This window comes from Otolemur garnettii, unplaced genomic scaffold (assembly GCF_000181295.1).
Source record: "Otolemur garnettii isolate 467f Iridium unplaced genomic scaffold, OtoGar3 scaffold00055, whole genome shotgun sequence".
Lineage (NCBI taxonomy): Eukaryota > Metazoa > Chordata > Mammalia > Primates > Galagidae > Otolemur > Otolemur garnettii.
In genome coordinates this window covers 11,156,203-11,180,356 of record NW_003852450.1, presented here as the reverse complement: position 1 = coordinate 11,180,356, position 24,154 = coordinate 11,156,203, and the positions used below count along the sequence as shown (strand labels likewise).

The 24,154-nt window shown below is 41.5% G+C and overlaps 1 protein-coding gene across 3 annotated transcripts in view; it reads left to right on the top strand.

Moving 5' to 3' along the window:
* Positions 1–18,774, top strand: part of LHX9 (LIM homeobox 9) — a 20,230-nt gene extending 1,456 nt beyond the window's left edge. Inside the window, exons 2-6 of one of the 3 annotated variants that reach the window (XM_012806636.1) lie at positions 3,865–3,983; positions 5,947–6,149; positions 7,248–7,603; positions 13,705–13,907; positions 15,138–15,395. In XM_012806636.1, the coding sequence (XP_012662090.1) occupies positions 3,865–3,983; positions 5,947–6,149; positions 7,248–7,603; positions 13,705–13,907; positions 15,138–15,395 (1,139 nt within the window). Of the gene's footprint in view, positions 1–3,112; positions 3,984–5,946; positions 6,150–7,247; positions 7,604–13,704; positions 13,908–15,137; positions 16,153–18,093 lie in introns of those variants that run through there. The other 2 variants (XM_012806637.1, XM_003792307.2) reach the window with 2 other exon arrangements.
* Positions 18,775–24,154: the final 5,380 nt, after the last annotated feature.

The following is a 24,154-nucleotide window of genomic DNA, read 5'->3' as shown; positions in this document are numbered from 1 at the left end:
TGGGGAGTTTGACTGGGCCCTGTCCCTTTGTCCCAATGGGCCTTCCTGAGCAGGGCACAGGGGCACTGCTGTTTTGTTGACCTTCATGGAGCTTCTAGGATCCAGAACTCTCAATTCTAATTCCTCTGCACTGCTGAAGTCCAGCCACCTGCTTTCCTGAAAGCAATAGCTGTAAAGGGTGGGTGCTGTTGGAAAGAAAGGAGAGTGAGCTTAGTGGATTGTTTGTGCTCAGTTGTGAGAAAGGGCAACCCTAGTCCAGGGATCTATCCCATTAGTCCTAGTAGAGCTTTGAATTTGAGAGGAGACTTAAAATCTACTCCTGGATACAGGTGGGAGTGAACCTGTGCACCTGCCCATTGAGCAAGGTGGGGGCTCAGCTGCAGGAACTGAAAAAGAGAACCCTCCAACTTTTATAGAACACTTGTAGGTCATTCAGCCCCAAGCATGGAGATTGGAAGTGGTTTTTTTTTTTTGTCCATGGCCACCAGGTTCCAGTCTCTCTGCTAGAGAGGTGAAAGGAGGCAGAGCTAAAAGACACTCTCCTTATATACAGTGCTTATTTAAAGTCCTTTGAGAATTTGGGGTGGGTGACCTCTTAGGCAACGTGTCAGGGCTCCAAAACCAAACGTTTAGAACACCACAAGTCACATACCCAATTCTTGGGGGCTTCTTTATAGAAACTATGGGAGGAGGGAGAGCTGAGAGGATGGAGAGTTATTTCTGCAGAACTAACAAGGGCCTTCTAAATTCCAGCAGGCCCTGGCCCCACCTTCAGCTTTCCACAGACTTCCTGCATTGGCTGAGAAGGAAGAAACCTGGAAATAGTGGAAGTAGCAAATGCCACTGGGTGCAGAAACTTATAACCTGAGTTTTATAAGAAAGAGCAGGCATAGCTAGGATTCAACTCCCAAGCTGATTGCAGAAAATGCTCTGTCCTGCTTGTAGCTGGTAGATGATTAACTAATATGTGTGGAATAAATGAGTGAATGAATGATTGGAGGGCTTACAAGGCCTCTGTGCCTGGCTTCCCTGGAGACTTCACAACTGTTCTGGCTTTTTCCTGGAGTTACTTGTTAAATTTTCCCTTCACATAGCCTCCTAAGTTTTATCTCTTGCAAGGAGGGAGTGGTGTTCTTGGGTTCTTTGTTGTTTTTGCTGAGCTGGACCAAAATCCAACAACAAGGAAACCTAATTCCAAACACCCCCATTTGGTGTAGAGGGGAGGATTTAGTGCAGAAACTAGGCAAAGTGGGTTAAGGTCCTGTATTTACTTTCTGTTTAGAGCTTTCTTAACTGATGTTCTCAGAAACCCCTCCTCCTTCTCCTCTTCCTCGGCTTTGAGTCACTTTAGCCGCTGACTTGTGTGAGTGCAATCTGCCCCTTTGTGAGAGGACCTGCTGTCTCTGAAAAGACGGCTGTCCCCAGCCCCTCCTGAGGGCTCTTCTTGTATGCACGTGGGTTTGAAAAGCTCATTGATTTCCGTCCAAAGGGGCTAATTACATTACTTACAGTAAATAGCAGCCCTGCTGTCAGGTAGGGCTGCCAAAGTGTGTGTGGGGAATCTCCAGCTTAGTTCACTTGATTGGCTTCATTTTTGTGTGAAATTGTGTTTTATGAGCTTTATTCTGGCACCCGGAGGACCTTAACAGCGTCCAGTCTGCAAATAACATTATTTTTGACCCTGAGAAAAAAGGAAGGGAAACAGTGTAATCTTGGGTTTCATGGAAGTGGCGACTCGCAGCAGCCTCCGAAGGCGATGCTCTGGGACAGGAAGTCAGGCTGCTGCACCGGGGTCGTTTCCTCCCTCCTTCCATTCCTGCCTGTCTTCCTTCTCCTCCCCTTTCATTTCTTTTCTTCCTTTCCTCCTCCCCCTCTCATTCTCATTCTCTCCCTCCTTCCTTTCTCCTTCTATTCCTCCCTTACTCCTCTCCCTTCATCATCTAGGTTTGGCCACAGGTCCATGTCCAGCTCCCCTGGGCAGGAAGTCTGTCTTCTGCCCAGCAGCTCCTCCAAGGTATCTGGGTTGTTGCCGGACAGAGGCATCGTGGTTCCTGGGAAAGCCTGCGGGGAGTGGTGGGAAGCACAGGCTGGCAAGGACCAAAGGAGCAGGGAGCCGCCCGGGGCTTCCTCCTCCGGAGTAAAGCCGGTTGGTGCCTGAGGCTGAGCCCCATTTGGGGGCCTCTGACTATTTGAATGAATTGACAATATCAGAGGATTGTGGACACTTTTTAATGGGGCTGGGGTGGGGCTGCCCCTAACAAGAACAGAGGGTGACAAAACAATCCCACCTCTTGTGAGGAGCAGGTCGGCCCTTCTGCTTGTCAGTTCTCACCTTCTCCTCCTCCACAGCAAGGTGCCCCTTTCCCACCCTTCTAAGTGTGCAAGTGTGTCCAGTTTTACAAGTCTTCTGTCCTACGAGGGTAGTGGGAGCAACATGCAAATAGGGCCAGTGCCTAGTCTGGGGAGTGGGGGCAGACGCCAAGTTCTGGGGAGTCCCTAAGTCACTGCCCACATTGACAAGTTTTAAATGGGATTTTAGAATCTACAGCAGTTTTCCTATAAGGTGGTTTATTTGTACCTGAGTTGGGTACAAATAAACCACCTTATAGTAAAGGTTCAGTTTGCATACCCACAGGTACAAATCCATACCCTGTCCCTTACACTCTAATTTTCTCAAAGAAAATCTTTTTTCAAAAAGTAACCCTCAGAAATATAGGTGCTCCACATGCTCTTTCCACCTTGGAAGAAGCTTCAGAGCCTGGTAGAGTCCTGGGCTCTCAGGGAAGTGAGGTAGAGATGAACTGTCAGATGCTTTAAAAAGAGGGGTGGAGAAGATGGGTGGTGGTGGGGGGATAAGTATTATCTCCACTTGAGCTTAAATTTCTCCTCAACATTTAGGTATTTCAGGTGACGGTTCTGTAGGCTGGGGATGAAAAAGCCCACCAGGAGGAAACCCGAAGTTTGGAGCCGAGATTCTGTGTGCCCTGGACCGGGTTCTGATCTTGAACTCAGATCAAATAGGCCAGCTGTAGGCCTCCAGCGCCAGGGCGGGGACAATGAGGGCTCTTTTCCCCTTTTAAAACGTGACTGCCGAGACCTCTTGGAAGGATGTGTGGTTGTGTGTGTGTGTGTGTGTGTGTGTGTTTGTCGCGAGGTAAATGCCCCCTCCTCCTACCGCCTCCCCCTTCTCTATTCCCCCCACCCCTTTGTAATGTTTGTCCCTGCTTGCCCATCACCAGGGGGTTGAGAGGAGTATGACAGGTCTTTGTTGTCTGAATAAAAATCCGTGGCAGCTCCGGGGAGAGAACTCCTCCTACTAAATTATCAAAAATGGGCTGGCTTTAGTCTCTTAACAAATTGGACACAGCTCAGGCAGGAGCAGTCCCCAACCCAACCTACAGGCACTGGGAACTTGCAAGCAGCCAGGGACCACTGAAAATAGCACTTCTTTTTCTTTCTTTGTGTTCAAAACTATTTTCTTTCTTCGCCAGATTTTGTTTTCCTCCCCCCGCTGCAGTTGTTTCCCATTAGTAACTCGATCTCCCGGAGCAGTAAGATTCGCTTCTTTCCCCTCCGCCCGTGTTTGTTTTCCGCACATCTCCTTTAGGGAGCCGCAGGGGCTTTATTTCCCTCCTCCCCCTCTTTGTAAACCGCCCCCCCGCCCAGCAGACCGATTTCCACTCCGCTTCTTTCTTCTCTGTCCATCTTGCCCTGTGTCCCCGGGCGTCTCTGCGCTCCTCCACCGCGCAGCCCTCTGCAGTCCCTTTGCTACTTCACTCGGATGAGCTGAGAGCCCCGGGCGTGTGTATATGGAAATAGTGGGGTGCCGAGCAGAAGACAACTCGTGTCCTTTCCGCCCCTCAGCCATGCTCTTCCACGGGATCTCTGGAGGCCACATCCAAGGCATCATGGAGGAGATGGAGCGCAGATCCAAGACGGAGGCCCGTCTGGCCAAAGGCGCTCAGCTCAACGGCCGCGACGCGGTAAGGAAGGGCTCGGCTGCGGCGGCAGCCGGGCGCCCCTGCGCGCTTCGTAAGCAGAGTCTCCAATCCTGGGCCAGCAGGAGTTGGGGACGGCGGGTCGCGGGGACGTCCACTTAAGGTTGGAGGGTGGGTTTTCTCCGGGTCGCCCAGATCTGCGAGGCTAAGAAGCAAACCTCTTTCTGACTTGAATTGTCTGCACTACCCAGATCTGAGTTTGCTCGCCTTTATCGTAGCTGTTCCCGAGCGAGCGGGGCGAGCCGAGGGTGGGAGGGAGGGGCTGTCCTCTACAAACCCCCAAAACTCTAGTCTCCTGTCTCCTTTGGTTCTGGGATGCTTCCGGGATCCGCAGCCCCGAGGGCAAGCTGGGCTCAAGTAATAGAAGAACTGCACACCTCTGAGGCTTCCAGGCCAAGCAGGAGCCGGGGTGGGTTGAGTCTCTGGGCCCATGACCTGACTTTTAGAGGAGACGCGCTGGGAGGCCTCCAATTCTCCGGAGGCTCCTGGCTGGGCACCTCCTGTCCAGAAATGTTCAGAGTCCCTGGCATTCTGGTTCAGTATCTGTTGGAGACAGTACTGCGTTTAGCTCCCGGGCCAGGCGGGTGTCATGTGCAGGGGGGAATCAAATGTAAAATGCGGAGGAGTGCGGAGGCTCCAGACCAAACGCAAGAACTTTGGAACCCTGCTTAGATCTAATCAACTACTACTGTTATTTCTGTTTGTAATAATAAAAGTCATCTCTCTTAATGAAGAAACCCAGTTAGTAATCTAAGTGCTTCGCTTTCCTTCTTACTATCAGGAGAGGGAATACTACAGAAGTCTCCGGAAATGATTTCAGCTAAATTGATTTGTAGATTCTTTGGTATCACACCAGGAACTGGAGCGCAATTGAGGCTAATCCAGAGACTACTCTAGCCCGGTTAGCAGTATTTTGGGTCTTGCCAAGTAGCCCAGTGGGTGGATATGTCTACCTTTACAAAGGAACTGTAGCCCCTGGTCAGAGTAACAGACTATATTTACTCAAGCCCGCCAAAGTTTTGTGGGAAGTCCAACCCATTTCTGCTAGTCTTTAGGGAAATGTCCAATGTTAACTGCCCCCCTTTATATGGTGATCCTATTTAAAAATAAAAAGCAGCAACCCAAACCCGAATTTCGAACTGTGCTGGTCAAAGTAAGGTGTACCATTCATTTCTGATGTGTCAGTGGGGACCCAGGCGGGCAGCTTGGGCACTAAGCAGATTTTCAGGACAAAGATCTCAGTGCGTGTTCTGATGCCAGAATAAGAGGCACTATACAGAGGGGGCCGGACAACGGAGCCTCTTTGGGAACAGCCACTTTTGACCCTTGCTGGGAACAAGACTAATGGCCTTGAAAATTAGGGAACAGCAGGATATGCCAAACATATCTTAATTAAAGCCATGTCAACTAAGTTATGAGCACAGGTATAATAATCTCTCTTTTGCTTTTGATTTCAACGCTGCTTATGAGAATTTAGATAAATACAATTTTAATGCCGTTTGTTTAAAAACAATTTGTTCTAGTTTAAATTTCCTTTCCACTCCCCAGTAATTGCCGTTGTTTTATTTTGTGTGGGTTGAAAGCCACAACTTTTAGCTGGTAATTGTTTGAATTCTGAACCCTCAACAAACTATAGTCAATACGCTCCGCTCCCAGTCCTTTTTAAGACAGGAAGGCTCAGGACGGTTGGGATGTCTGTAGGTTAATAGTCCTGGGAGGACGGGAATGCGGGTTCAGGCAGAGAAGAAAGCGAACAAGCTGCAAACCGGGAAATTACAAACGCCCCCCCTGCCACCCAGCCCTGACTTTCCGGACTTTGCGTTTGCGTTGTGGCGCCTGGCCCCAGCTGCACGCCCTGCACGCACTGGGCTCGCTCTGCCCAGGGTGGGGAAGCCCGCGTTGTGCGGCCGCGCGCCCTACTCAGCCGTGCAGTGTGCTTGCTTTGCAGGGCATGCCCCCGCTCAGCCCCGAGAAGCCCGCTCTGTGCGCCGGCTGCGGGGGCAAGATCTCCGACAGGTACTACCTGCTGGCCGTGGACAAACAATGGCATCTGAGGTGCCTCAAGTGCTGTGAATGTAAGCTGGCCCTTGAGTCCGAGCTCACCTGCTTCGCCAAGGACGGTAGCATTTACTGCAAGGAGGATTACTACAGGTACTTCCCCCGCCCCGCCACTTCTTCCGCTCGGGAACACCTGGCGGGGCCCCCTACCCAGCCGGAGTCACCTCTTAGTGCCCCGCCTTTTGCCCCTTCGGGATACCGTTATCATTTCCACAGGGAAGTCCAGGGCATACGCCTTTTAGCTGCAATGCCCGGAACGGCAGTAGGGGTGGGTGGGAAGGACATCCTAGGTCTACAGCGTTTTTTAGTGAACACCCGACGCTCCCAGTACCTCGCAGCTGGGTTGGTAGAACCCGGGAAAATGCCCGGAAGGGTAAACGGATGTGTCTCCGTCCACCGTGACTTGATCGGTTTTTTTTTTTTTTCCGCTTACTACGAACTGGGCAAGTTCCGCCCTTTAGAACTGAACCGGTAACCCGGGCAGCAGCAACCCGGTGTAGGGGTTTTCGCGGATGACAGGAGGCCTTGTAAATGAATATGAGAAGGAATAAACGCCACTGCGGACACCAGAAGCCGGTGCATACTGAGTTCCTCTACCGCTAGTTAGAACTGTGTCGGCCAGACTAGAAAGAAAACTCAGCGGCAAGCACGTTTGATTCTTCCCAGTTACGTCTCTGGACTGGGAAAGACAGGACTACATCCAGGTGACCCAGCTCCACTCTCAGCCTAAGCAAGAAAGATGGTTAAAAAAGAATATACTTTCCTCTACGAAATTGCCTTTTTTTCTACGGCCGTGTCCAGAAGCTTTCCCGCACACTCACACATTCAGGACTAATACCGTCATTCATTCATAGAGTATTTTGTAATTGTTGTAACTTGGCATCACAATTAAGTGCCAATTGGCTAGTGCAGTTTTTTTCCCCCTTAATCTTCACTTTACAGAGAAGAAAATTGAAGCCCAGTTGCCAGGTTCTTCTGACTTTAATGTAAGGAATTTTTTTTTCCCTCTTGGTTCACCAGAACAGGTCAATGAGCAAATAAAATTGATGCCACAATGGGCCCAGTATCCCGGCCTCCCGGAACCCTCTCTGGTCTTAGTCTTGGGCTACTGCAGACAGGTGCAGCTATCGCGGGTGGGACATGGCTCTGCCTCGTTTCAGCCAGAGCCCTGACTCAACTGTTTCCTTCCAGAAGGTTCTCTGTGCAGAGATGTGCCCGCTGCCACCTTGGCATCTCCGCCTCCGAGATGGTCATGCGCGCCCGAGACTCTGTCTACCACCTGAGCTGCTTCACCTGCTCCACCTGCAACAAGACTCTGACCACAGGCGACCATTTCGGCATGAAAGACAGCCTGGTGTACTGCCGCGCTCACTTCGAGACCCTCTTGCAAGGGGAGTACCCACCGCAGCTGAGCTACACGGAGCTGGCGGCCAAGAGCGGCGGCTTGGCCCTGCCTTACTTCAACGGCACCGGCACGGTGCAGAAGGGGCGGCCCCGGAAGCGGAAGAGCCCAGCACTGGGAGTGGACATCGTCAATTACAACTCAGGTGGGCCCCCTACCCTTTCCCCAGCTCAGCCCCAGCCTGCGGCTTCCCTGAGGCACGTTCGTTCGTAGAGCTCCTTCCCTATCCAAGTTCTTGCTGCAAGAGAATGCTTTGCCCATTGGCCTCCCCCTCCTTCTCTCTCTGAAGGAAAGAGAGGAGGGGGCCGAGGAAGAGGGAAGTGGGGGAGGCAGAGACAACGCTTTCTTTAGGTTGTGGCAAAAAAACACATTGGTAACTAGGGGGCTGACTTCCCCCAAATAGGCTGAGCCAAATCCTTGTTGCCCATTAGTTAATGAGCCCATTAGTTTCTGGCTCCCAGTTGGAGCAAAACAGCCCCAGGGCAATTCCTTTGTGGAAGCCAAATTATAGATCCTGGAGGAGGTTTCCTAAATACCGAAGAAAAAAATCTTCAGAGCCCAACTTCAGTCTGTCTAGAGGGGGCAGAGGCTGTGGTCACCAGCCCGAAGTTAATCAGGAACACAGTTGGCAAGAGTGTTGAAAAATCTAATCCCTGATCTTGGTGAAAAGCAGCTGTAGGGGTGGGAATCATTCTCGGCAGCTGAGCTGGCCTGGGTCTTTCCCAAATCAGAGTATTCATCCAGCAGGTTCATTCTCTGTGTGATAGACCATCCAGACATCAAGACCCCTGCCAACTGAAAGAACCTCCAGGTCAGGCCCACTGAAGAGGCTTAGTGAGATCTCAGGCTGCTCTTCTGTCCTCTACCAACCTTCTCTCTTAATTAAAACCCAAATGCAAGCACACACCAAGAGCACACTTTCTTTTGCTTTGGGGACACAGCTATCATTTATCAATCTCTCTCACATGCATCAATTTCCCATTGTTGGTAGTCTGCCCCCTCCTCCTATTCCCCAGTTGATGATGGTGACAGGCCCATCAGGACATAATCTCTCTAGCTAAGATGCTTAATTTTTAAGATGCTTAAAAAACTGCACTAGCTAATTGGTACTTATTTGTGATGCCAAGTGAAAATGCATCTGACCAGGACAGAAGGAGGTCTTCTTGTGATCCCAGCTACTGTAAAAGGGGGTTTCAAGAAAACTCTGGATAATTTTGGAGAGCGTAAGGACCTTGACTGCTCTTTTAGTGCTCTGTCCTGGACTTGGCTGGAAATCTCAGCAAGTAGGAGACTCACAGGGGAGACCAATCTCCTGAGCACCCCAGACACCAAGTATGAGCATCCAGAGCAGGGATATTCCCCCGTGTCTGGCATGACACCTGACGTAACAATGGTAAAGGAATAGTCAGTTAAGTGATTCCCCCAACGTCACACAGCCAGTGTGCATGTGGAACTCAGAGTCCTCTGAGTTGAGAGCTTTCAAGGGAAGCCACATAGGGTGAGTGGGCACTCCCCAGACCTCTCCTCATCTCTCTTCTGGGGTTCTGGGTAGGGGCAGCTGTCACAGGGAGACTGGGAACTGTGGATCTCAGCCTTGTTGAAGTTGTTCCCTAGGGGATTCACATCAGTGTTGCTGGACAACAGGAAATGAACTGGCCTGCTCACTCTGGACCCCACCGGGTTGGTCTGTGTGAGGGCAGCGGCACAGCATCGGGTTTTGCCAACCCTCAGTAGTGAGCTGCGCCCTCACCCCTGCCCCCTGCTGTGCTGGGGCAGGGGATTTGGTTAGGGGCCACCCTGCCCAGCATGCTGACTTCATCTCCTTTGATGCGTGGTCCCAGGGGCAGGGCAAGCAGGGCACTAATTGTTCTTTATTAATAGAAGATGACATCGGAATCTTGAGCTACTCATCAGGGCCCTACTGCCCTAATGTGTGTGTGTGAGAGAGAATGAAACATACATAACTAGTGAGATTTTGGAGGGAGGGAATCTCTCAGCGAGGATGAAATCCACAAGGGTGGGGATTTCTAGCCAAAAGGTGACCATCCTGGCTTTTTGCTTGTTTATTTAATCTACTTAGCTAAATTTGATTTTGCCTTGGATCTTTATGTTAGAAAGATCCAAGGAGTCTTAAGAACAGTAGAATCTAGCTTCTCTTCTCTGAGGAGAACTAGAGAGTAAAGATTTCTTAAGAATAATGAAAATCTCTTTCTGAGCTACTTAGAAAGTTGATGTTGTCCTGCTCTCAAAGGAGGAAAAAATGGTTAAGTCATCCTTAACCCCAAGAGTCTGTATGTCACAGCTCCACAAACTGGATGCCTCTTAGTTCATCCTTTCTAGACTTCCCCCAGAAATATGAGTAAATGGTATATGTTTTTATAAAGATTAGGTGAAAATAATCTAGAGGAATTGGTTTAAAATTCCCTAACCAGAAATCAGCCCACCATTGAAAACAGTGTCTATGAATTAAATGTTAGTTTGGTACAAAACTAGGAAAAGAAGCCCTTCAGCAAATTAAAAATACATTAAAATGTAGAAAATCAAATGGACCCATAATTTTATATTATTTTAGCCTTCTTTGGATTTTATATTGCTATCTCTGCTTAAATGTAAACAAGTCTCATGAAGGGTAATGTTGGTACTACATCAAGTAAAATTTCACAGTTATTATATATATATATATCATATATGCTACTAAATGCACAAAAAAAGTCATGCTAGGATTTAAACACTCTCAGAGAAGATGTGCAACTTGGCAAAGTTCAGTTAGTTCTGGACATAAGGCAAAGGCCTTTTCATGAGACTGTTCTTAATTTAGTTTATGCCTCTGTAAAAATTAATCAGGCAGATATTTTAGAAAAAGCCATAGAAAGTTTATCTGAAATGGTGCATTGAAGTAAGATCCCACAAAGGTGAAAAATTTTAGTTCGGGATACATAGCTCCTGTTTGGGTAATTTAACATTAATTGAGAGACCAAACTTTTCCCACTTCTCAACATCTCCTTTCCTTAGATTTCTTTCTTCCCATTCAAGCTTTTAAGGCTCCTGGTTGTTAAATTAGCCTGGCACTGACCCCTAGTGGTCTTCCATGGATCAGTTAATTCTCAGAAGGTTGGACACTTTGAGAACACAGACTCTCTTTAGGATATAGGTGACCATGTCATATATGATTGAAAATAAAATGCTATGTATGTAGATCTTTGTATTAATATTACAATACTGGATGTGTACTTACACATCCAGGTAGATGTTTAAGACAGTTTTAAGAGTTATCATTTCATCTCATAATTTGGTGGTGGGGGTGGGAAGACCCTTAAATTTTAGAAATAGACCTTAAGGAAACACGATAATTTGCAGGTTTACATTATTTATAGTTAAATGTAAATAATTTAGGATCGTGCACTGAGCTAATCTGCAGAAGAAATACATTTCTCTATTAAGTTGCATAATATGTGATAACATGGTCACAGGAAAATCATTTACAGCAATATCAATTTAATAAAGATCTGAAAATCTGTTTACATATTGAATTGTATATTTTATGTGGAAATGAGGCTAATAATTATATTTAACACACTAAAATGCTCTGCTGAGTTTTTGATCAGCAACAATGGATATAGACTGAATATTCAGGGAGGCAATTTCATTTCCATCAGATAGTACTATGATTATTTTTCATAAACTTCATTTTTAAGAATTAATGATTACATAGTTCAGTTTGGAATCATAGTCATTTCTAAAAATATAACCTTGGGGAGGGGCGGGTGTCTAAGGACATTATTTAAGTCTTCTATCCTAAGTGTAATATTCAATTTGATGTGTTGTTCAGGAGAAGTTACATGTTACTCACGTATGATAGGAATGAAATTTTACTTGAAGAAGCCTTTGAGACTAATGTGGGCCTCTTGGACCATTTTGTAGTGGGTGTGTTTATAATCTGAGTCTGAAATATGGCTCAGTTTATTGGATAAGGATAGTTTTATAGTAGGTCATAGAGATGTCATTTCATCCATTTGAGGATATGAAAGTGCAATTCTGTAGAATATTTGAACTTGACATCTCCCCACTGGGTTGAAATAGGACAAGATGTAAAGTATACTTTATGTTATTTCTGGGTATGTGGTTACTTTTTCTGGTAGAATTTAAGAAGCCTGAAGTTCAATATTTGAATGTATACCTCTGACTTGGATTCCACTTCAAATTGACTTAATTTGGTATCAATATTCATTTGTAATTTTACTGATGAACAAAGGATTCAAGATTTTGATTGAATGATTCTTGAGATCCTGACCATGTACTTAACTCAGGGGATCCAAAGGTGAATATGATACAGTCTTTTTTTTTTTTTTTTTTTTGAGATGGAGCCTCAAGCTATTCCCCTGGGTAGAGTGCCATGGCATCACGCTCACAGCAACCTCCAACTCCTGGGCTCAAGCGAGTCTCCTGCCTCAGCCCCCCAAGTAGCTGGGGCCACAGGCGCCCGCCACAACGCCTGGCCATTTTTTGGTTGCAGCCATCATTGTTGTTTGGCGGGCCCGGGCTGGGGATTCGAACCTGCCACCTTAGGTGTATGTGGCTGGCGCCTTAGCCGCTTGAGCCACAGGCACCGAGCCGATACAGTCTTTTCTGTCAATTAACTTACGTCCTCTTTCACAAAGTATGATCTCCTACTATGTGTCTTATGGAAATACAAACAAAGGAGACATTAGTTCATTCCTGGTCTTGTTACATTAGGAGGAATTTCCTGTTAAATGAATTTTGTATGTGGCCGACCTCTTGGTTACTGACTCTAAAGCTTCTGTTTCTGTAAATGTGCTGATTTGCTGAATGTATTTTAGAAAGTAATTCTAACCAGAGCGCAGCAGGCGGATACTATGTCACCAAGCAGAAACGAAGAGCTCATATTAAGGGATGCCTAATCATTTTTAATATTCAGGTTTTTTTCTCCCTCAAATGACATGATCAGGTTGATTTTAGATCTTCTATTATATAATAAATTGAAATGCAGGATGATCAGACCTGAATATACATCCGGTAACTATCTGAAGAAAGGATCTAAAGAAAACAATTGACATGCCCTTTAATTTGACAAGCAGGCTGAATCAGTAAATATTTAGAACAGTATTTTCATTTATAATTATATTTCCTACGCTGATCCAGGAGAATATTGGAAATGATCTTCTCAGTATGCAGCTTTACAACTTGGGGATGAGTCTCTGGCTGGTTTCAAAGATGGGGATTGTTTTGCCCTTGCTGCTGAGAAAGGCTTTGCAAGGAGAGAGAAAAATGCCACCCTCCCTCTGCCAGGCCAGCCATAGGCACAGCCCATTTCCCATTCACAAACATCTAGAGCAATAGGGACTAAGATCTGAGCCTAGAAATAAGCACCATCAGTGCCTCTTAACTGGGAGCTGTGAGGAGCGCTTCAGGCATAAACCAAGTGAAGAGAAGTCTGGGCTCATTCTCTTTTAGAAATATTTATTAAAATAACTCCAGGGGGAAAAATATTTTCTTTCTGGTATCACCCTGTGTCAACCAGTTATAGCTACAAGCCCTGAAAAATAAAATCCTTGGGTTTACAAAAGAAATTTGCAAATTCTTCATTTTTGACTTCTGTCCCTTCTGCAGCCACTTTCTAACTTTCCCTTCATTGCAAAAGCTCTAGGAATGAGGGTCAGATTGGGAACTGATTTAGATTCTTCTTAGTTGGGAGGCTCTCAGAAACTTTCAGACTGGAGAGAGCTGAAATCCTTGCGTGCCACATCCCTGGTGATGAAAAGGAAGTGCCTTCAGATTCTGTGTCTCATTCCAGAAATACAGAAAAAAATGTAGAGTTTCAAAAACTGTGAATGTGGGCAGTGGGGCGCTGACGCACATACGGAAAAGGGTGTCTAATATTTCTATATCACAAAAGAGTTTCTTTTCTTCCCTCTTGGAGGTCTCTCATACTCCCACATCACTACTTAGGGTTTGTTTAACTTCTAAATGTTTTTCTAGCAACCCTTCCGTGAAAGAGAAGATTTAATTAATATTTCTGTGTTACATAAACATAAGTGGTATCAGACTCATTTGGCTCACTTTGGTAATTCCTTCTTTTTGTCTAGATACTACTCATAACTTGGTTGACAGCCTTTTTCACTAGTGATACTGCTGTCTACTATCAGAGTGGTATCATACAGCTGCCATGATTTTAGCTAATGGGGACATTTCCACTGAGTAGTCATTTGCTCACTGTTATTACAACAGGTTGTAATGAAAATGAGGCAGACCACTTGGACCGGGACCAGCAGCCTTATCCACCCTCTCAAAAGACCAAACGCATGCGAACCTCCTTCAAGCACCACCAGCTCCGGACCATGAAATCCTACTTTGCCATCAACCACAACCCGGATGCCAAGGACCTCAAGCAGCTTGCCCAGAAAACAGGCCTGACCAAAAGAGTTTTGCAGGTAAGATGCCTTTCTTTTTGACTGTTCATACATTGCCCTTCCCCTTGCCAGTGAAAATAGCTCTCTTCCCTAATTAGAGTGATATGGATATTTCCTGTGCTACTTCTTTTTAGTTTATCTTAGTTACCTCCCTAGAGGGTATACTGAGATTTTGCAAGGCCTTCCTGGAGGGTGCTCAAACAGACCCTGACTCATTTTAAATACAGCCACTTTCTCTGCACAGATGGGGAGATGGGTCCTTCAAAGCCAGTCCAACTTGCTTTACTAGTATACAAATGAAAGTGATATTATTTGCACAAGCTGTGGCTCTGCAGATTTCCATTCACATTGAGCTCAGTGCACAGACTTATAAGGAACCTGTTAGCACTGTCTTACTTCAGTAAACTCTTAGCAACGTCTCTCACATGCTATGACTTTGCAAATTCAGACGGATCCTTTTTTTGCCAACTCCTAGAAGTATGGTTAGTGTTTCAGCAACCAACTGGAGCAAGTCAAGTATCTTCCCACCTTAAAAAACTGTAATTAAAAACTAAATGCTGAAAGTTAGTTCTGCTGTCCAATTGCTTTCTTAAGCTCCTCATGCTAAGAATATACAACTAATGAAATAATAATGGGTTGCTGTAAGTCACATGTGATCTCTTCTCCAACTTCTGAATGGCAAATAGCAGGCATATTAAATGCTGCTAAGCAGTTTTAGTCTGTTCGAGGTTTGTGGCTCTAAGAGAGAGTTTTTTCTATGTTCAGAAAGCTTCCATGTGTCAGTAGCTTGACGTTTGTTTGAATGACATTCACTTCACGAGTGATTCTTACCTTGCCATCATTTCAATGGGCCTGCTTCTCTTCTCTTCCTCTTGAAAAAACAGCTGAGGCATGAGGGTATATTTCCCTCCTCTTTATCCCTGTGCCTTCATTTCCATGGTATATCCACTTAAACATCATTGTTTCAAGTGGCACTTGCTAATACTAGGGGGTGGAATACGTGCAGCTGAGAGAAAATAAATTTGTAGTGTGACTTGAATTATTCTGCTTTCGAAAGAGAAGAAAAAAAATCCCTTTCCCTCCCACCAAGAAAAATAAACAAGTATATTTAAAAGGAGAAACATATATCCAAAAAAAAAAAAAAAGAAAGAAAGAAAAAGAAAAGAAAGCAAATGAACAAAGAGAGAGAGAGAAAGAAAAGAAATATAAAAATGAACATCGGTAAAGAAATCAATTGGGATTGGTTTGCAGGTTTGGTTCCAAAACGCACGAGCCAAATTCAGAAGGAACCTTTTGCGGCAGGAGAATGGGGGTGTTGATAAAGCTGATGGCACATCGCTTCCGGCCCCGCCCTCAGCAGACAGCGGCGCTCTCACTCCACCCGGCACTGCGACCACTTTAACAGACCTGACCAATCCCACTATCACTGTAGTGACATCCGTGACCTCTAACATGGACAGCCACGAATCCGGAAGCCCCTCACAAACTACCTTAACGAACCTTTTCTAACATTGGTTTTTCTTTTTTTTAATTCTTCTTTTTATTATTATTCTAATTATTATTATTTTATTATTTACAAAACTTTTTTTTTTTCCTTCTAACCCACGAGAAATTTGGGGAATAAAAATAACAGCTTGGTGTGTAGCATCTGCAGCCACTTGGCAAATGAGTTTACAGTATTGTCTCCTTTCAGTGAATATATTTTGCCTACAAAGTGTATTCAGATTTTTTTTCCCTTTAATTAATGAGGTCTTTCAGTCGCTAAGGGGAATTTTTTTAATCATTCTTATAAGTGCCTCTTAAAATTGTATGTTACTTATTTCCAGAATCTCGAAGAAAAAAAAACAAAAAACGGAACGAGTGGTATTATTATGGGCTTATTCCCAGTTCAATGATTAGGTTAATAAAGAACCAGATAATGAATTCAAGAGCTATTTTTAAAATCTTAAAATTGCATGGGTGATTATGGAACTTTGAAAACATTACATTTTTTAAAACTTAAAACTGAAAATTTTTTTTTGGACATTTCCATTTCTTATCTGAATGGTTAAATCAAATGAGGAATATGATTAAACAAAAGCATTAACTATAGCAATTTTAAATAGTATTGATTAATTAGATGGAAAATGTATTCCAGAAATGTGACTTTTCCTCCTCTTAGGGATGGACAACCCCTAAAACTTTTTACTTAGTCATTTTTTTCAGCATTTGAATATACTTAAACTCCTTGTGTATCCTTGAAAATTCCACATAGAATCTGAAATTCTATACTTTTACCCCTCTAAAGCAAAAAAAAAAAAAAAAAAAAAAAAAAAAAAATCCCATAACTCAAAAAGCTCTGAAACCATTCCTTCTAAATTACTTTTTTTTCCCAGGGAAAATGGAAATAAGCAAAATATGATTTTTTAAGAAGTCAAAAATATTAATATAATTTAATTGATAGCTCTATTAATTGGCTTCAGCTGTACCATGATATTGTATCTGGCGTTCTATATGAATAATGTCTTTCAGTAAACAACCTGATAGACTAATACCAACAATGAGACTTCTTTTGTTTTCTCTTCTTTTATTTTGTTTTGGCACAGGTTGGCTTGTATGTCAAAAAGCCCTTTTCTGACATTAGAGATTTGAAGTTATTAGTCTTAAAGTCGATAGACTCAGAAGCCTTGTGGATGCTGATCTGAATATATTTCCTAGTTTACAGTAGCATTTTTTTTTCCTTTAATTTAAGCTAAAATCTTAATGGTCTGGGCAGTGGTGAATGTTCATCTATATGCTTCTGTTGTAGTTAAATACCAATTAGATTGTGGATTTCCTAAACAAAATAAAAAAGAAGTCAAGATCTATGTCTTGCTTTAGTGGATTGTTAAGAATAACTTTGCACATATTCTCCACTTTTCGGACCCCTTAAATCTCCTCTGGTGGTCTAAGTGGCTATTTAATAGATTTTAAAGGTGTCCTTCTGGCTGTATAAATGTGTGGTTACATATTGACAGTTCACTGCCCACATTAAAGTGCATTATTGTAACTTTTGCTCAGGGTCTTTAGAAAACTAGCACAGAAAGTAGCTTATTTTTTAAAAAAAAAAAGATGATGGAAGATAAGTTAACACTGTAACAGAAGAAAGGTGTGATTGCCATTATATATTTAGCAAGTGTGGTTATCATCTTATATGGAGCTTAAATCTTGACTTTTCATATTTCTATTACATTTTGGGCATTTACCACTAACCAGACCAAACAACCTTGGTAAGGCTGAGATCTTATTAATACAGTTTTACAGGTAAAATATTGACACTTATAAATTTTGTTCTTTGACAGAACAATATATGGTACTATAGATCTACTTTATTAAGTAGACTAATTATAACTCAGTTCTCCTATGTGCCTTATAACTTGGAAGTAAGTTTGTGAAAAATCAGGATATATGTGTTGTTTGTTAAATTAACTGTTTTAAGCCCTTTTGACACCTCACTAGTTTTGTACTGTTTTACCTCTTATTTCTGAAACTCTTTTTATGGTGTATCCTGTTAGAGGGGACAAACATGTCATAGAAAGCAGTTGTGCACTCTTTCAAATATAGTTGATAAATTCAATAATCTTATATATTGAGCTTCGTGTTTATAGTACAGTAAGTGGTCTAGCAAAATTGTCCATGTTTCTTTGTTTATTGATAAATGCATTGTATAGAAACTATTTCCCCTAAATATTTATGGACCAAACAATTGTGATATATCCTATTAAATTTGTGTGAATAAACCATTTTGAATCTAAGGAGTTTTATTTCCCACCAGTTTTATTTAAGTTTTAACTGTACTAGTGTGTTTCCAATATCTATATGTAAAGGCTATTAAAATGGCAAATACAAAATTAAAAAAAAAATTTCAACATACAAGTAGTTTTTAGATTTTCAAACTTTTGACTCATATTAAAGGTACACACAGTTGCACATGCCGTAATTCAACCTAGAATTACCTTTAAATATATTTGCTTCTAATAAAAGTAATGCCCCACTGATTTGCCTCCATCTAATTTTTAGAATAAAAGCAGATAATCAGCAGCTAACGTAATTGCATGAAAAGAAATCTTAAATATGAGTAAGATTTAATTGAGCACAAATGGATATTTGTAAATCTAAATAGAAATTGCAGACCCCTAAAAGCCAAGTTGCTCTGTAGTTAATAAATTGTCACTATGATTTTTTTCAGGGAGAACAAATCTTGGGGCATTACAGCCAAACATCCCGACGTTTGAAAATTCCCTAAAGTATTAAAAGAAGGGGAAAAGTTTGATCGGAAATCCACTGCAGTGAAGACAAAGACACTATTAGGTTATGATAATCACACATTTAAAAATTTATTGAGCCAAAAAAGAGAGAGAGAGAGAGAAAGAGAGAGAGAGAGAGACAAACGTCATTCACTGAATGTTAACAGAGCTTGTGTTCTTTATGGTATCTAACACAAATGAAGGCTTAAAATTATGTGGTTTAAAACAAAAGGAGATACACCTTGTATAAACCAGAGCAACCTGGCAGTAATATGCCCACCCCATATTGGAAGAAAATTATTACTGAAAAAAAAAATCCACACATTTGTCAAGCACAAATAGTTGTAAAATAAAGTCCAAAAAACATTCATTTCACCCGCTTGCTAATGTGTATTAGTCCTGTTAATGGCATTTTCAAATTGTGAATTCAAAGAAAAGCTACCATTTGTTTAAGAGTATAGGGATCAAACCCAGTAATTTTAGTATTGTTTATTACTTCCTTTTTAAACAGAAGTCTCTGCATGCACGTTTACATCTGTCACCTCTAGTGTACATCTCTGTATGATGACTTATCTTTGCTGTTTCTTGTATGATAAATAGCTTTCATGAATAAACATTTTATTTGATGCAAATATAGTTAACTTTATGTTAAATACACGGTTGAAATTAATTTTGGACCCTGTCTTACAAAGGCAGCACAGTATATTTGCAATTTGTTGTGAAAAAATCCAACCATTAGAATGAAGTTACATTTTGGTAGTGGAGGATAAAATAACTGACTTGGTTTTTAACTTTTCGTGACTTATTTTCATTCGTTGTAGCCAACTGACACATGTATTAAACATAAAAAAACGAAATAAACCCAAATTACAACAAAAGTAGGCCTCAGAATATACTATGGTATAAAATTTCAGCAACTTTTTTAGATTATTAGGGTAAGATTTCTAACTCCTCTATGAGTTTACATGTTTGCTATGCAATGAACAGACTTAATGAAGTGTACAAATATATTCTGAACTATGGAAAGATCCTGTCTTTACATATTATTACAAACAAAAGAAAAAATGGGAAGAACAACAAATAGTTAGGAATGAGGTTTTTTTTTTAATTGTTATAGGGAATATTTGAAGAAAGATTTTTTTAACTATTCCTATTTAGCTGTGTATCCAAAGCATATGTTAAACAAATTAACATAGAAAATGCTTTCCAGAAAATTTTTCATGCTGATGAAATTTTTATTATATACAAATGAACCCTATGTAAATGATGTAACTTTTATGAATGACAGACATTAAATATTTCACTTACATGTATTCTCAGAATTTTGGAATGTTTTCTTAAATGTTTCCACTTCCTGAATACTAAAAAAGAAACAACTTTTAAAAAGAGAGAGCAACTTACTAATATATTAAAAAAAAAAAAAAGCCATGTACCATGACCAGTAGACTATTTTGAGTGATCATGAAACATGTTGGTTTTGTCAGTAACTTGAATGTTTATGCCTCATTGAAACCTCATCCACAGCTATAGCAACTTAAACAGATTTTCCAATACATTTCCAGCCAGTTTATTCCACTCTTTGCCCTCCGGCTTTGCCTTCTTTCCCTGTTCTGTCACCTATGGCGGTTTCATTTAGAAATAGTTTGGAACCTCGCCTGGTTTCACAGACCTTTAAATATTTGTCTGGTATGTGAAATGCGGGAAGAGACCAAAGAGGGACGGAGCATAACTGCAATTAGACATCTGAAAAAAATAATACAAATTTGAAACAGGCACATTTTTTAAAAGTAAAAGAAAGGAGCACTAATTATGTGAGTGGGCAGAGGAAAAAGCATGTGAGGCAGAGCTGGAAGTTCTAGCACACTTTCCCGGGATGTACAGCCGTCTTGGAGTCTGGGCAACTACGTACTTACTCTTTGGTGTGAATAGAAGAATGTGGACTCCTTAGTTGGAAGCAAGACACTACATTTTTTCATAGCTTCTACCTCCCCTTGGCCTGGGTTGGTCTAACTTCTGGCAAACCTATCTTGGGCAAGAAAGGCTTTACTGAGAGTTGGCATCTGTGAGCTTGGGTTGAATAGCCACCTTGACGCTGACTTACATAATAGGTAGGTTTTGGATGCCTCAAATAAAGATAAAACTCCCCAATCAAGGACCCAGAGCAAATGTTTTTAAAACTTTTGTGATTTTTTATCACCCCAAAGTAAATAACTTTATTTAATAAAATCCCAGTGGCATCTACAGTACATTCTTTAACAACAATCTTTTTGGGAATCAAATAATTCTTTTGATTAGTTACATACAAATATCATCTCATTTTCTATTGCAGTGTGACTGCACAGGGTATTGTGGTGAAAAGTTAGAAATGGGAAGTTCTGGAATGGAAATTTGAAGTCATGCCATTCTAGGCTCTTACAGAAAATCTTAGGGATAATACCATTATAAAGCTAAATAAATGTAAACATCTAATTTTGCATGGAGTTTTGCTGTTTAATTTTTAACTGCATCATAAGCAAAGGTAACTTAAACTGTAGAGAGTTTATATACTCTCAAAGTGATTTAGTACAGTCTCTAGACACCAGGGCAAAATAAGGACAGGAAAACTTAGTTCGAATTGAAGAAATTTTCTTTGAGACCATACATACAGAAAATTCTCGCTTGGCCTCTTGGAGCTATTTTCAATTTTGAGTAATCAGGAACCAATGATGAATGTTGAAAATGTGAAAAATCTAATGTAAAGCCACAATCCTTAGCTTTATAGCCACGTGAAGTTATTTTTCATGGTTTGCTATTGATTTTGAATATTTTTATATTTACTTGGCCCTTACACTATAACAATACTACAATTTACTTTGTTGTCAAAATAAATTGTAAGTTAAAATGTTATTTTAAATGCCCTCTGGGACGATTTCTATTTTATTTTACCTTGTTACATAGTGAAGGGGGAAAAAAAAAAAACAGGAAATAAAACCCTCTCAGAACTGGAACGGTGCATGATATTCAAGAAAAAATCTATAAATATGATGTAAGTAGCAATATTATTGCCACACGAAATTTTTTAAAATATGTTGCAAAATAGATGATTTTATGTAACATCCTTCTCTACTTGCAACATTTCTCTAGGAATATTAATATAGTTAATCCCCCCTTATCATGTATCACATCAGTAAGTTTCTCTTCCCTTGGATTATTCATTTTTGCTTCTTTGCATTACATTTTATTGTGTGCTGAAATGAGCAAGCAAGAATAAAGATCCAGGTATTAGCCATATGTAGAAAGTTCCTGGTGCGCATTTCTGTGTATTTTTCCCCTCCCATGTTAGAATTGTCAGGAGCGTTTTTTCTTTCCCCCCCTTTGAAACTTCCTGTTTACAATCTTGCATGATCTTATACATTAATCTGGAGTAACTGGATATCTTTTATGGTTATTTGAAAATAAAATTTGCTACAAATACGATGCTCCAGTCTCTGTTGCCTCATATGATGCGTGAATGTATTAATTTTTCCTGTACTTTCCTATTAAACCAGAAAATATTAACCTCAGAAGACATTTAAATGATTATTTATGACAAATATGCAAAGATGATGAAATTCCAAGGTGAGATTGCCTTTTCTTAATCGTTCTCATTCTGCTTCTTTTCCTTTGCTAAAGCAGCAAAAATCAGGAAGAGCTATTGGCTTTAACTTCGGCACTCGAGGGTTTTGACAGCTCGCGTCACTTAAAGTTATACTTATTATTCAGTAAACTTTAATTCCCTTTATTCAGTAAACTTTAATGCCCTTTATGAAATGCGGATTTCTTTTGAAAAGCACAAAGATATTTCAAGGAGCTGAAGCTCTTTGAATTTTGCAAACAAATAGTTTTTCAGGAGAAAAAACATAGTGGAAAAGAACTTTTGTTTTTTGCAGTTTTCGGCCGGGGCCAGGTTTGAACCCACCACCTCTGGTGTATGGGGCAGGCACCCTACTCCTTGAGCCACAGGTGCCACCCGTGGAAAGGAATTTTAAATATAACATTTGTAGCATTTTCCCTGATTGGCCTGGATCCCATATAGGAATTTCAAAGAGCTATAAACACCCCCAAAGTATGACACAAATAATTAAGTGATGGCATTTTTTTAGGAATTTAAATTGACATAGCTTATTTTATAAGGATAATTACATAGTCGCCTTATTAGTTGAGTGAAGATTCTGAGATCTTTTAATAACAATATGCTTATATTTCCAAGGGTTCTGGCATAGTTTCCTACTCAGCTTTCATAAATTCAGCATCATGAGCCTACGGGTATGTGTGTAGTTGTATGTGTGGTATACTTTTTTCCTATCATCCATGAAGAAGGTGCAGTGGCCCACATCTTTTTTTTTTTTTTTTTTAATAAAGAAAACCTGTCTCTTTTAAAGTCAGTTTTTAATTAAAAGCAAAACAAAAAGGCCAAATAATGGCAACTTTTCCTCAGTTGAGTTATTGCAATAGGTTTACTTTTTTAAGCCTATCATAAAGCTAGGCTCTCAATAGCTTCCCTGCCAGTGCAACCGTCATCTCTCTAGATTCCGTGTAGATGACAGTCTTCACTGAGGTTGGCCGTAACTGGGCTTTTTACCGACATCATGCTGCTGTTTGAACTTTTCTGTCAGCGCAGTTTTGACTAACCCTTATTTTTCAACATCAACAACTACAACAAAACAGGCAATATGGGGAGGAGTGAATAGTTTAATTTACCTCATTTATTAAAAGAAGCACAGTAGAAACAAAAGGTTCTTTCACAATTCAAGGAAACTATTTTGGTTTAAGTTGAGCATTCGTAGTCTAGTAAAGTGGCCGAACCTCAGTGAGTTCATTAGTAAATATTAAGTATAAATTTATCAACCTATGCACATTTATGTACACATGCTAAGCACATACTTTGTAATAGAACTACATCGAGGCCTACCCGAGACATTTTGCCACCTATGCAACTTCGATAGCCTGAATACCTAAGTATTAAGTGCTGGATTAAGAAGCATTTGAATTTAATACTGATGTTCTCTGTTTTTCTGGAGTAGCTCATATTGGAATGTATAGCCAATAAAAGTTCTCACCATGGACTTTATTTTTGTTTTGATTCATATAAGAATAAACCCATGGCATCACTCTGTGTGAGAGAAAGTCTTGCTCAGTTGGTTGAAATCCCCATTTCTTTTTTCCAGTTGAAATGGAGAGTACTGAGACAGATGTGTATTATTTTTGGTTCAGAGACAATTGTGGGCCTCTCTCAGAAAAAAACAGGAATATGAATGTTTAGTCTCTGCAGATTTATACTTTTCTTTTTCTTTTTTTAAAAGAGGCTCAAGTGATCCTCCCACTGCAGCCTCCAGAGTGTCTGGGACCACAGGTGTTCACTGCTGTGCCTGACTAATTTTCTTTTTTTGGTAGGGATGGGCTCTTACTGTGCTTCTCAGGCTGGTCAAGTGATCCTCCTGCCTTGGCCTCCCAAAGTGCTGGGATTATAGGTGTTAGCCACTGCACCTGGCCAGATTTACACTGTTTTACCATTGTTGAAATAGTGTAATTGCAGAAATATGGCCACTACTAATACTTAGTACCTCTTATTTATTGAAACTGAATTGTTAGTGCAAATTGCTATTTTAAAAGACTGGAGTTATAAACATTGATGGTTATTATTTTATAGAATTTTCTATAAATGTTGACAACTTTTATTCATCTATTCATTCCCTACTACCATTCCTCCTAAATTTTCTTTCGTCTCACTTCTATCTCCATCACATTATTGAAACCACATTCCTTAAAGTTAGCAATGATCTTTTCCTTACCCAAATTGTGGCATTTCCCTTGTTTTTATTCACATTTACTTCCGTGCCAGATTTTATGTCCATTTTACTTGCTTCTCTCTAAACCTGTTTCCCCACAGGCCACACACCTGCTGCTTCTCCCTGGGGTTCTGCTGACTCAGAGCCAGCACATCGTGGTCCAACCCCAGGATCTCCTGTCTGCACATGAGCAACT